The 14455-nt window shown below is 43.7% G+C and overlaps 2 protein-coding genes across 11 annotated transcripts in view; one reads left to right on the top strand and one right to left on the bottom strand.

Moving 5' to 3' along the window:
- Positions 1-14455, bottom strand: part of PITPNM2 (phosphatidylinositol transfer protein membrane associated 2) — a 203874-nt gene that overhangs the window by 150555 nt on the left and 38864 nt on the right. The window lies entirely within an intron of this gene.
- LOC142094913 (uncharacterized) lies at positions 5727-13596 on the top strand. 2 transcript variants are annotated; one of them, XM_075177546.1, is made up of 2 exons: positions 5727-7500; positions 9904-10915. In XM_075177546.1, the coding sequence occupies exons 1-2, from the start codon at positions 6108-6110 to the stop codon at positions 10791-10793; spliced, it is 2283 nt and encodes a 760-aa protein (XP_075033647.1). In that variant the 5' UTR covers positions 5727-6107; the 3' UTR covers positions 10794-10915. The 2 variants fall into 2 exon arrangements, with proteins under 2 accessions (XP_075033647.1, XP_075033656.1); XM_075177555.1 differs by lacking the exon at positions 9904-10915 and adding an exon at positions 11875-13596 and having other exon boundaries at positions 5730-7500.

Raw genomic sequence — 14455 nt, 5'->3', positions numbered from 1 at the left:
CGCTGTAGGATTTTTTTTCCCTTTCTGATTGGTATATGGTGGAATTTTGGATCAAATGAGGGGCATCAATAATAATAATAATAATAATACATACAGTGGTACTCTATAGAATATCTACATTCGGTATATCTGACCTAGAAATGGCAGGGTAAACAAAATGAATAGAGTTCAGTTAGTCAAATCTTTTTAGAAGACAGAGAAGATGTGCATCCATCATCATCATCAACAGAAATGACTTCCAACAGCAGAAACATGGCTTCTGGGATTTTCCCAGCCGTGAGTTAGGGCCACTTGGCCTAAAATACAAGTCCCCCTCTATTAAAGATCTACTAATAACATGCACAAATACAGAGGCAAAAGTCCTTATATAATGACCAAACCTGACTATTCTCATTCTCTGCAATGCTTTAGACCAGTGCGGTTGGGTTCACAGAGAAATGGAACACTGACACTTGGGGTCCCAGCTAAGAAAAAGGGTTAAGAGTATCGCGTTAGAGATGTGGACAATTAGTCAAATGTGACATATCTAGTACAACTTGTCCTAGGCTCCAGGAGTTTTGGTTTTAATTTATTCTTTTTAAAACTTTTTACCACAATGGAAGCATGTGTTTCTCTATATCACACAGAGTCTTTTAAGTTGCAGAAACTCCATTTATCAGATTAATAGCTGCAGACTGTTGTCATCTGCTTACCTTATGTTTCACAAGCTTACATATGCGGGTGGAGAGGATACGTTAGATATATGCTTTGATTGCAAGTACATAACTTACCAGTCAGCGTGATTTCCTGTACACTGACCTGCAATACTCAGGACTGTAACATTTTACTTTCATCTGTTATGAACCGTACCACTGGTTCCCAATTCTCCCTTAACACTAGCACTGTGTGAGTGGCGTGTAAATGTAGAGATTGTTGTTTCGTTTTCTTGCGCAATCTGTATGTACCGTGGATACAAATTATAAAAACACTTGTTTCAGAAAGGAGAGTAATGCTGTACAATAAGAGTCCACTGATCCAGCAAAAAAATAATAATGATAAAATAGGGGTAGGGTATGAGGATCTCTTAGGGCAATGCCTCGATTCCACGCGAATGGTATTTTTATTATGTAACTGTTGAACGCTCTACGTATTTACACATCAAAAATGTACATACACATACAAAAGCTGATACCTGCCTCACTTTACAAATAACTTTAGAATGACATCTCTCAGACATGGTTTTCCCAGGAAGTAGAAGTCATGGAAACATCTATAAAAAAAATAATGCACAGGTAACTGTAAAGAAGCTGGTGTAACCCACTAGACCAGTGGTTCCTAAACTTTAGCAGTTCTCCATCATTTTTTCAAGACACCCCTCCAAAATAATTATTGAGCAGTCCTGTTTTAGAAGTAGTTGGGTCAAAAAAACGTAATAAGTATTTAGGTCAGGACAGAAATACTTATTTAGTTGTATGCAAAAATAATATGCATAGATCCAAGGAAAAAAAATAATATTCTTATTTATTTTTGTCAAAGAATAATTGACAACTAACTGACACTCTGCCCCCTCTGCATCCAGTCACGCTGCCCCCTCTGACGCTGCCCCCTCATGCTGCCCTCTCTCACTCTGCCCCTCTGCCCTCTCTCTCTGCCACCCTCTCTGCTGCCCCCCCCATCGCCACTCTGCCCCCCCCCCCCTCCGCCGCGGCCAGTCAGAGGAAAAAAACAAAATACACAAACAACTTACTAATCCGTGCGGCGCCGGGAACCAGCATCCTCCTCCTCTCCCGCAGCTTGTCACTGATTGTCGGGCGCGCTGCAGGAGAGAGGAGGATGCTGGGTCCCGGCTCCGTACAGATTGGTAAGTTTTTGTTGTTTTTTTTTCCTCTGGCTGGTCGCGGCACCTCTGTGACAGCGCCGCGGCACCTCTGTGACAGCGCCGCGGCACCCGGCGCACACTTTGTGAAGCGCTGCACTAGACTGTGACATATATTTAAGATATACCATCTAATTGCCTATGGGATGCATTACCTTTTTGTGCACCAGTAATTCTGCGCTGGTTATCATAAACGTTCCCCACGGTTTATAGAGCCAAGAGGGTTTTAGTACAATGTCCAATTACGTATCGAGAACAGACAGCCTAGGCCAGGGTATTTTCAGATAAGTGAGATGCCCACTTCCTGCCACAAGAAGAAGATGAGCATGTGAGTGGGCAGGAATAATGTTCATGGGTTGTTTGTTCTTGCTGGCTCCTGAATTATTTAACACATTCATTATCAATTCCAGCTAATGCAAAGTGTATGTAGACTTAAAAACAATGCGGTCGAGTCAATTAGAGCCAAGATATGCTTCTCATATGCAGTCCCTCTGCTGTGTAAACACAGACAAAACAGCCACCTGTGCTATGCAAAGCCGGTGTTATTTGGAAATGACGAAAAAAGCAAAACTACCCATCCATATCCAGTAACAAATGTATAATAATAATATGAAAAAGCAATATACCCCTCCACATCCAGTAACAAATTTATGAAATTGATACGCTTCCTATTTAATTTTAATAAGCAAACAAAGTATAACAGAATGTTCTTTACACCTACGTTCTAAAGACAAGGCTGTGCAGATACAAGAGTTAAAAGAGGCCAAACAGCTTTATGTACATTAATTTGAGTTATTTACTTTGCACTGCAACCAGGAAGAACAGAGATACAGTGTATAAAATGACCAATTACTTCTACAAACATTGATAAGCCACAAAATTAAACCCACTGACAAGAGAAGTACATAACATTGATTATCTTTTACAATGGACCCTGTCAAGGGGTGAAATATATAAGGCAGCAAGTGAATAGTCCATTCTTGAAGATGATATGTTGGAAGCAGGCAAAAAGTGCCTATGTTGACCCCTGTCCACTGCCGAATGTGCCTACAATGGACACGTGAGCACCAAAACTGGACCATGGAGCACAAGATCTGCGTCTCTCATCCACTCTTATCACATCCTCCCATTCCCGGTTACAGGACTTTTACGGGCTGCACCCACTCTGTGCAATTCCCTCCCTTGCACAATAAGATTTTCCTCTGGTCTACAAACTTTCAAACGTTCTCTGAAAACCCACCTCTTCAGGCAAGCTTATAATATTCCTCAACCACCGTCTTAACCTCTGTTAGTTACCTTATTACCACCCTTTATACAAATCACACAAGAGAACAACCCTCTGACCCCAGACAAACATTGCTTTGTGAGTGGATCACATAGCATACGAATCACTTTTTATCCTTTGCAATATGGCTGGACCAATATGTTGACTTAACCTCATGTATCTGACTCCCATTGACCTATAGATTGTAAGCTTGCGAGCAGGGTCCACTTACTTCTTTTCTGTTGTACCCAGTATTGTTTATTACTGTTTCTCCCCAATTGTAAAGCGCTACGGAATTTGGTGGCGCTATATAAATAAATGTTGTTGATGATGATGATGGAAGAAGGTGGCCTGGTCTGATGGCTGGGTGCATGTGTGTGTCGTTTACCTGGGGAAGAGATGGCACTAAGATATACTAAAGGAAGAAGGCAAGCTAGTGGAGGCAGTGTGAAGCTCTGGGCAATGTTCTGCTGGGAAACCTTGGCTCCTGGCATTCATCTGGATGTAACTTTGACACATACCTTCTACCTGAACATTGTTGCAGGCCAGGTAGACTCCTTCATTGCAACAGTATTCCCTGATGGCAGTGGCCTCTTTCAGCAGGATAATGCGCTATGTCACACTGCAAAAATTGTTCAGGAATAGTTTGAGTAACATGACAGAATTCAAGGTATTGACTTGGCCTCCAACTTCCCCAGATCTCAATCGATCGAGCATCTGGGGGAATGTGCTGGAAAAACAAATCCAAGTATGGAGGCCCCACTTCGCAAATTACAGGACTTAAAGGATCTGCTGCTAAGATATTGGTGCCAGACACGGCAGGACACCTTCAGAGGTGTGGAGTTCATGCCTCAAGGAGTCAGAGCTGTTTTGGCGGCATGCGGGAGACCTACACAATATTAAGCAGGTATTAACGTTGTGGATGATTGGCATGTATATATGAATGGTAACACAATTACTGCATTATGAGTGCTGTTATCCAGAATACAGAATCTCTACATACATTCCTTCTTGAAAAAACTTGATGTTTACATTGATGTGTACAATATTACCTATTCCCATCTGCAGAAATACTAGATACTGTATAGTCTCTGGTCTTGGTTTTATTCAGAACAGCTTGTTTGGCTCAAGAGATTAAAATTTCACAACCATCAAAAATACCAAGTCTGTATCAGGGCCACTCAAACTACCACTATACTGCAAAATTCTCCTTTCAGTTGAAAGATATGTGGTATGAGACAATGGAAATCTTTTACATACCAGTTTTACAGCAGGAAAAGTTTATTGGAACCATTGTGAAGTTGACAGTGATTATGTATAGGAAAGTAGTAAAGATGTTTGTGCAAGAAGCCCCCATACGCATGCCGAGCATCATGGAGGAGTAGTTTAGGGATAACTGTAGAACTAAAGGTTACTGATGTCCCATTTAACTCATTCAGTGCTAATAAGCACCATGACTGTGACAGATGACTTTGTGCTTAGATACTGTACTACAAAGGTTTGAACATTAGTGTAATCAAATTGGGTGCATTAATTGATTGCATGACATTTGTGGTGGTTAATTGTTGCAGTCTCAGAAGAGGCCGTGATGTAATTATGAGGAGTATTTGCAGCAAACTTGCTAGAAAGAGAAGCTGCTTTGCAGGACGCAGCCTGGGATCAATATACTAATTTACTTGCCTAGAATCTGTTCCTAATCATGTATTGCACTTCACCAACCAGAGTCTCTCAATCAGCAGCTGTCAGCTTGTTCACACGATTCACAGTGACCTATCCATAGATCCTCAGAAAAAAATATTGTTTGCGATAGGTCACAGGCTCTATGCTCACCGAAAAGTGTATACAATAATGTAGAATTTATTCATAACATGACAACAGAAGGATTTGCTTCTGTCTGGTCTTCCATAAAACACACACAAGTATTTTGTAATACTTTACAGTTTAGTACAAAATAAAGAAATGTTTTTGATACGGATGCAACCAAACCTGAAATGTCACTGGCTTCTTGGTGATGGTGACAGCTTTCCCTATGCAGGGAGCTGTGTGAACCATTTAAACAGAGACATGTGAATGTCTGCCTGCTAAAGACTTGCAGAGGTCATTGCAGGAAGAATAAGGCCTGTGACCTAACAAGTTACCTGGGTAATTTGATTTCTGCAGTTATGTGCATGGGGATCAAACTTTTTATAACATCCCACTGAAAAATGGATTCTGTCCATGCCAGCGTAGTAAAGAACAAACAAAAAACCAGACATGCAACTTCACAGTCCACTAAAGAAGGCCGCAATCCAGGGCTAGATTAAAAGGCTAGAATTGTCTTGGCATTGATAGTGAATATACACGCGTTTACGCCCAGTTCAACAGACCCTACCCCATTATTTAACTTGGAAATATAGACGGTTGGTAAAGATTAAATATCAAAATAAAATGAAAAAAAAAGGGAAAAAATGACAACCTGCATAAACACATTCCATGCAGCTCCTGAGGCATGGGACTAGTTGTATAAATAGTAAGCACAACACTGCCAATATCTACTCAACTTTACAGAATGTTAAGTGAAGCCATTTTAGCTGAGGGCACTTAAAATGCATGGATTATGTTTTTCAGGTCCTTACCCATTAGGGGTTAAAGTTGTTTTAGTCCCAGCCAATAGAATCCATGGGGAGTGGTTTCAGTCACCTCATTAGAAACTCCCATGGGCTTCTAGACCTTTCCTTCCTGTGATTTCACTGATGCAGGAGCTCCCTGGAGACAGATAAGATCGTTTTTATTGCTTTAGCTTTCTATCTTTTCTAACTCCCTGTTTTCATCTTTTTCTGTTTAATCTCATCCTTCACCTTATCTTTTAACCCCCCTCGTTTTTCTTTTTCTTCATTTATTTCTCCTCTTTCTCTTTTTTCCTTCTCCCCCTCCTTTTTTCCCATTCCCTCATTCTTCTCCTCCCCTCTCTCAATTTTCTCTGTTCCCCTGTATTTCTCCTTGCCAAAAATGTCCAGACCTAGGAGATCAGCGGGCCCCCCTGCACGTCTGTCAGACGGGTCACAGCTCCCGGCCGGGAGTCTGCGCCCGCCTGTTACTTTATCCAGCTCTGCCCCCTCTAGTGAAGCGCTGGGAGCGCTGCCTGAAAGCGTGCATCCCAGCGCTGTTAATATTGCTGCAGGGGACTCCCCTGTCGCTGGGTCTCAACGGAGATCTGGGCAGGGGGGGAGGGGCGGCGCTCGCAGGTCCCGGGCTCCAGAGAGATCAGCGGCGCTGGCTGCCTCAGGGGACGCCAGCGCTGCTGTGCAGCATAGTCAGCAGAGGAGGAGATCTCCTTCTCCTACCTCTGCTAGGTCCAGCCAGTCCTCCCTTCCTCCTCGCTCTCCACCTCCCAATTTGGCAGGTCAGGTCTCCCCCAGGGCAGCAGGGGGAGAGGGAAGCTTACAGGCACTGGCTTCCTCTTACAGTTCCCCCGTTGGTAATCACCTGATAGCTGTGAATGAGGTAAATTTGGAGTCACAGCATGTCTCTGTTTCTGCCACAAGTCACAGACCCTGGTTACACAGCAGCAGTGGTGACAGTATACCTCAAATTAATATTATCCCCCCACTTATGCCTCAGGGATGGATCAGGGGTAGAGTGCGCCCTCATATGGCTCATAATGTAAGTTTTCAGCCCATGTTATCTTCTCAATTACACACACCCTCACCACCTCAGGTTGGGCCCCCTATACAGTATAATTTCATATCTCCAATACAAGCTGCTAATGTTCCTCTGCAGAGGCTTCCATATAGCGATTCAATCAATGTCGGGGGTCACCCCTCGGCGCTGGTTCAGTCTGGGAGCTTTCAGCAAAGCCCAAACACAACGCTTAGTCCATGGGCAAGACCAGCAGTAGCACAGGTGGAGGCGCCCCACGGGAACCTGCCTCCCTGGTCACTACCGTATCCTCCTCCTAATCCAGATAGGGTCCAGCGGCCAATGCAGAATTGGATGGCACCGTATCCACCTCCTTATGTTTCAAGTTATGGGCATGCTTCTAATGCAAGCATTACAAATATACCCGTCCCTGATCTCAATAGCTCCCCCTTTGGGTTTGGTTCCTCCCAATATCTGGCCCGCCCACCAGCCCCAGGTTTTTCCTTTGGTACGCCTGTCCCAATAGAGTCGTTAAACAGCATTTCAGGAGTTAGGGTTAACCAGTCGTTTGTGTCTGAAGTAGCTAACATACATTCTGTTTCAGTGACGGCAGTATCGGGCGGAGGGGCGGCCGCGCCATTGCCAGAAGTTATCACAGTGACGGGGAGCTCTGCCTTACAGACGGAGCCAGCAGGGGATTCGGCTTCAAGAGAAGAAACATCAACCCAAGCACTTGCGTTACCAGGGACATCTGCGCAAAGTGGTGAGTGTGATTCTATTTTGGCACATCGTTCACATACACACAGTCCTCCTTTAGCTACCACTAGTGAAGAATCAGATGAGGAAGGTCAGGGTCCGCGTAAGCTTTTAAAAATCTTAACAGAGCATTTAGCGAAGCCCGCTAGGGTGACCCCTTCAGGCATAGCTCCACCCACGGCTTTAGGCGGTCCTATGGTACGATGCGACAATACAGCATTGTTAAGAGGCGTGCGTCGCAGTTCAAAGGATAGGATTGACAAAGGGTACTATGTCGATTTGTTTATGCTCACCTCTGCAGCCAAAAAAGAATTGCTGGCTGCCTGTGGTAAGGGAGGAATGGGTGAAGAAAATTATAGAACGTTCTCAAACTGGTTGAGGGGGTATTGTATATTCTCTGCCATCTATGTGGAGTCTAGACCGGACACCAGGGCGGATGTGTGGAGGTACCTACACCTGATTAATGATCTGTGGATTAACGCGGGTGGTACAATTTGGAGGCGTTACGATGAGAGTTTTCGTAGCAAGGCAAACAAAATGCATACTATCCCATTTGGGTGTAAGGACGTTGAGTCATGGATGGCACTGATGCTGCCAACTGAAGATGCTATGCCTCCGGTAGTACCTAGGTTTCAGAGCCAGGGGAGGCGTAGTACTCCCCAAAACAGTAAGAACAGATGTTTCGCGTATAACAATGCCTCGTGCGGAAGGGGTGACTCTTGTAGATATAGACACGTATGCTCCAAATGCCGAGGCAGTCACCCAGCTAAGGATTGTACCAGGCAGTCATCAGGAGTGGGTAGGGGCCGCGGTGCGCCAGGAGGTGCTAACTAAGGGGCCATCCCCTATTGATTTAAAAGTTCTAGATAAGTGGCTTAGTTTTTTCCCAGATGTTGTTCAAGCCCAGTGTCTATCCCAAGGCTTTCATCATGGTTTTCAGCTTCCAGTAGTAGGAGAAATTAGGTCATCATCGGGCAGGAATCTTAGGTCAGCAGTCTTGCTTCCTGATGTGTTGAAGGATAAGGTTATGAAGGAGGTTAGCTTGGGTCGTATGATTGGGCCTTTTGATTCCCCCCCAATTCCTGATTTGATAATTTCCCCTGTAGGAGTTGTCCCTAAGAAGGCTGCGGGTAAATACCGTCTAATACAGCATTTATCCCATCCTCCCGGTTTTTCAGTTAACGACGCAATAGATGTTAGCTTCAGTTCAGTCAATTACCAGTCCTTTGAGGAGGCCTTGACTTTAGTTAGGGGCTTTGGGCAAGGGGCTTTATTGGCCAAGTTAGACATTGAATCGGCATTTAGACTGCTGCCGCTTCACCCAGAATCTTTTAGATTCATGGGCTTTAGGCTACAGGACGGTTTCTACATTGATCGCTGTCTCCCCATGGGGTGCTCAGTGTCATGCGCTCTTTTTGAAAAGTTTAGTTCGTTCCTGCATTGGTGCGTACAAGCAGGAACGGGTCATCAAGGAATCGCCCATTATTTGGATGATTTCTTGTTTATAGGTCCCCCTTCATCCGCAGTGTGTGCAGACACGCTTTTTTCAGCTACGGCATTGTTCAAAATCATGGGGGTCCCAGTGGCGCATGACAAGACTGAAGGGCCTAACACATGTTTGTCATTCTTGGGCATAGAGATAGACACCATTGCAGGTTGTTGTCGTTTGCCTGAGGAAAAGATAAACAAGTTGGGGGCAGCGGTTTCTGAGGCGATTAGTTCACAGGGTAGCTCCTTGCGTCAGGTTCAGTCTCTTCTCGGATCGCTCAATTTTGCATGCAGGGTGATACCGATGGGACGTATTTTTTCTAGAAAATTGCAAATGGCCACATCAGGCTTAAAAAGGCCTCATGCCAGAGTACGCCTATCGGCGGAAATAAAGGGAGATTTGAGAGTATGGGCCAAATTCTTGCAGTCTTTCAATGGAGTGCGGATATGGCCTAAGAGACAAGTCTCGAATGTTTTGTTGGAATTACACACAGATGCCTCTGGGGCGAATGGTTTTGGGGCCATTTTTCAGGACGAGTGGTGTGCAGCTCCTTGGCCTGAGGGGTGGCGTCAGAGCGGTTTGGTGGCAAATTTGCTGGTTTTAGAGTTATTCCCAATAGTTTTAGCCATTGATCTATGGTGTCATAGGTTAGCGGGCCAGAATGTTGTTTTCTGGTGTGATAACCTTGGGGTTGTGCAGGCAATAAATCGCCAAAGCGCTACGTCATTGCCGGCAGTGAACCTTTTACGTAGACTTGTTCTGAAATGTTTGGAAAATGATATAATTTTCCGGGCCAGACATGTACCCGGAGAGGTGAATAAGGTGGCAGATGCGCTTTCGCGTTTCCAATGGCGCCGCTTTAGGGAGCTAGCTCCTTTGGCTCAATTAACCGGCATCCCTTGTCCTTTCTATGCATGGCAGTGGGTCGAGTCGGAATGATCGAGTTGGCGGAGTCATCCTTGGCGCAATCCACAAGACGTGCGTATCAGTCAGCGTGGAGTCAGTGGGAGGCTTTCTTACAATCCAGGGCCCCAAGTACATCAGGTCAGGCGGAGGAGATTTTAGAGTTTATGTGGGAAAGATATAACACGGGTGTTAAAAAGGCGGCTATGGCCTCAGCGTTAGCAGGCATTTCTTTTATGGCCAAATTACATTCAAAAGTTGATCCCACAAGAGGTTTTATTATTTCCAAGGCTATGAAAGGGTGGGCTAGAACCCGCCCTTCGGTTCCTGACTCTAGGCGTCCCATTACGGTTCCCTTGCTTAGGCAGTTGATTATGTCGCTTGCGGAGGTCACTTCTAGCTCCTATGAGTCCACTTTATTCAGCACAGCTTTTTCTATGGCGTTTCATGGAGCATTTAGAATTAGCGAACTTGTGGCTAAATCGAGAGTTTCCCTAGGTACAGCCCTTTTGGGAAAATATACTTTAGTTGCTAGTACGCAGGTCTCCATAAAAATTGCACGATCCAAAACAGATCAGTTTAGTAGGGGTCATTGGGTCACCTTGTCCCCTTGCAATGATACGAGTATATGTCCGGTGGCTTGGTGTAATAAATTTTCAGGAATAAGGCCTAAGGATAGCGAGGCTTGGCTAGCACACATGGATGGGTCTCCTTTGTCCAAGTTTCAGTTTAATGCCATTTTTAAAAGTGCAGTGATAAAGGTGGGGTTAGACCCAAAATTTTATGGAACGCACTCGTTCCGTATTGGAGCAGCTACAGCTGCTGCCATGGGAGGGGCCTCCGTACCCGATATTAAATTGTTGGGGCGATGGAAGTCCGATAATTATAAAAGGTACATTAGACCTTAAGGCAATTATATGCTCATGTTTTGCATATGTTATTTCTCTATTGTCTATACTTGGTTCTCTTGCTTTACTTTTATCTTTCTGGTTCTTATCCCCCCTCCTCCTTACTCTTCCCCCCCCCCCCCCCTTCCTCGGTAATCCAGGGCGAGAGCTGCTTGCCGTGTTCAACGGGGGCATGGAGGGATTTTTTCCCAATTTCTCCTACGGATTAAGGCCTGATTAGTGGTGAGCCTCCGGGGTTTTTTGGGTTGGTTCACCTTCATCTGGGTTACCGTTCCTTTACTTTCTTATCTGATTAAACCTGTTTAGGTTGGTGATATTTCCCGCCTAGGGGTGTTAAATCGTTTTGGGTTGGTACCTCATAGCTTATGTTAAACCATGATTGGTTGGTATGTTTGCATGTCTGTATCATAAATCACGCAGTGGTTGGTAGTCGGGCATAGAACCATAGAATTAATATATTGTCATGTTGGTGTAACATACGGTAAACCATGACTTATTTCCCACCTCCTGTTTAACCTTTAAAGGTTGGTATGTTTTCAAGGCACGTATAAGCGTCATATCGTATTCCCATTGAGCATATATATTCATCAATTCACCTCATCAGATTGGTAAAGGTAATACTGTTATTAGTGCCCCCTCCCCCTTAAAATATAAGTCTAATAGGTTGGCATTTATAGCCTCACATACGTAGTTCCCCTCTCTTTAGCTTAAGCAATTTTATTCATCATTGGCCATATTAGTCTTCTGGGCTATTAGATAAGCAGTTCTATCATATATTTAGTCATATAAACCGGTTGGTTGGTCCATTCTTCCCCCCCCCCCCCCCCCCCGTCCCACATTTTCATACGAAGTTGGTATTAAACCTTTGCGGTTGGTTGCAAATATGGACAATTTGTTTAAAGTATGCAGGAGTCAGGGTCATTGCTCTTCAGAGCTGGTGTGTCTTGGTGTTATGTATGCATATAGGAGGAAAAAAGTAAAGGTTACAGGGCCTGTGTTGTCCCTGGTTTATATTCCAGGAATATTTTGGAATATTTGTTACAACTCCAGATCACCAATTCTTTCTATCTTCGGTTTACAGGCCTGAAGATAAACATTTGGATAATGGGACACTCATTTGTGTATTGGGCTTCAAAACATCATTTGGCGAATGAGTGGTCTAATTTCCCATGCCCGGTGGATATAAAATGGATGGGGAAGAGGGGCCTTTGTTGGCCATTCCTGTTGTCTTGGTTAGAAGAGGAATTGGCAAAATCACAACATCCTGATATTATTGTTTTGCATCTTGGGGGGAATGATGTGGGGAAGACTAAATCATTGGCCCTCATAATAAGCATTAGAGAAGATTTACGTGCTATTCGGGCACGATGGCCTACAATTGGGATTTGTTGGTCCAACATTGTCCCTCGTTTATACTGGAGGTTTCCCATTCGCCCCTCTACGCTTACTAGATTATTAAGAAAAATTAATAGTGTTACGGGGAAACTGGTTAGAGAATTGGGGGGGGTAGAAATTTTCCACCCATCCATTAAGGCGGATAATACACACCTGTTCCGGCCGGACGGTGTTCATTTGAATAAAGAGGGGATGGGGTTTTTCATCAGGGAGATCTATGAGCAATTAGGTTCGTGGTTTTGTGCTCGTGGTGGCGGGCTGGGAACCCGTTGAAGGGTACCAGCTATGGTAGGAGAGCAGTGCAGTCAATGACTAGTCACAACGGTGGTTAGGATATTTGGCCGCACGTCACTGCCCCTTTCAAGTAACATTACTCTTGATCCTTCTGAGTGGAGGATCCCTTGGCGTGCTTTGCGTGGCCGTCAATGTTGAGTTCAGAGGGGAGCAGTCATGCTGACGCCTGTTTAACACCGGCCAATGTTAAGGGAGTATTCCTTGGTTTAGTTTGAATGCCATTTGGGCATTGCAGTATTTGGTTAGATGATTAGTTGTTTAGTTGACTGCAGTTTGCTCTCGCCACCACCAGGTGACTTTCATTTAATTGGTTTATGATTAATAAAAACTGCGACCTTTTGCCAAAGTAGCTATACGTGTCTGTGTCTTTATTTCATTAGATTAAGTAACACTTTTAATGTACAAAGGTTGGTAAGGTGCGTGAAGGAAAAGGACATTAGCCATATGCGTTTTATGTTAAGTGAAGCCATTTTAGCTGAGGGCACTTAAAATGCATGGATTATGTTTTTCAGGTCCTTACCCATTAGGGGTTAAAGTTGTTTTAGTCCCAGCCAATAGAATCCATGGGGAGTGGTTTCAGTCACCTCATTAGAAACTCCCATGGGCTTCTAGACCTTTCCTTCCTGTGATTTCACTGATGCCTCCCTCCCGCCCAGCTAGTTATTGTTTGATTTAACAATCTTTTTTACAGAGGAGGCGCAGTTGGTGGGAGAGCAGTGCAGTCAATGACTAGTCACAACGGTGGTTAGGATATTTGGCCGCACGTCACTGCCCCTTTCAAGTAACATTACTCTTGATCCTTCTGAGTGGAGGATCCCTTGGCGTGCTTTGCGTGGCCGTCAATGTTGAGTTCAGAGGGGAGCAGTCATGCTGACGCCTGTTTAACACCGGCCAATGTTAAGGGAGTATTCCTTGGTTTAGTTTGAATGCCATTTGGGCATTGCAGTATTTGGTTAGATGATTAGTTGTTTAGTTGACTGCAGTTTGCTCTCGCCACCACCAGGTGACTTTCATTTAATTGGTTTATGATTAATAAAAACTGCGACCTTTTGCCAAAGTAGCTATACGTGTCTGTGTCTTTATTTCATTAGATTAAGTAACACTTTTAATGTACAAAGGTTGGTAAGGTGCGTGAAGGAAAAGGACATTAGCCATATGCGTTTTATGTGGACAATATATTTGCATACACATCAGCAACTGCTGGATCCAAAGTCAGTGATCTCCAAGTGTTTTACTATTCCTAAAATTAACCTGGTTAATACCAAAAGAACAGACCACACTTCCATAAAAAGAAAACTTGCAAAGACTGAGCTGAAAAGACATACACTCTATTACACTTAGCAATTTAATTACAGCCTTACAACGTGACAGAACCAATGTCACATGAAGCGTTACTAGTGACAGATGGAGCCAGCTTTCATTATTCCATTATTATGATACACTGTAAGGCAGCCACGCTTATCTGTAAATATTACACAAAGCTGTTTCACACCACAAGCACAGAGGAGTATTAACCAATAAAACAAAAACAGCAAGAAACGAACTAAAAAAAATAAATAAAAAAAAAATCTACCAAAAAAAATAAAAAATAATATTAACAAACAATTAGCACAGATTGTTTTTGAATGGAACTTTCTCAAAACTCTAAAAACAATATATTTGTGACAATATAATTAAACCACTTCCCAGGGACAATATAATTAAACCACTTCCCAGGAAAAATATACCGACATGCGGGCTGATCTATTCATTCAGGCTGGTGAAAACTTTACTTCCAACCAAGTGCTTACGTTAATTCTGATCGAATCCCAAGATGGCATATTGTGAAATCCAGCTGTTCATTAGCAATATATCACATATTATAAAGGTGGTTAACTACAGCTAGCGCAAGCAGGTATTCTTTATCTACTAAGCATAAATCTACAAAAACTTGTCTTAAAAATTGTACCTTATTCTGGTTTAAAATGAGCCAC

This window comes from Mixophyes fleayi, chromosome 1 (genome assembly GCF_038048845.1).
Source record: "Mixophyes fleayi isolate aMixFle1 chromosome 1, aMixFle1.hap1, whole genome shotgun sequence".
Lineage (NCBI taxonomy): Eukaryota > Metazoa > Chordata > Amphibia > Anura > Limnodynastidae > Mixophyes > Mixophyes fleayi.
This window is presented reverse-complemented; position numbering and strand designations above follow the sequence as displayed.

Coding starts and splice junctions, on each gene's coding strand:
- LOC142094913 (XM_075177546.1), top strand. CDS start 6,108: ATGTCCAGACCTAGGAGATCAGCGGGCCCCCCTGCACGTCTGTCAGAC. Junction 7,501..9,903: donor AGGGACATCTGCGCAAAGTG/GTGAGTGTGATT, acceptor TATGCATGGCAG/TGGGTCGAGTCGGAATGATC.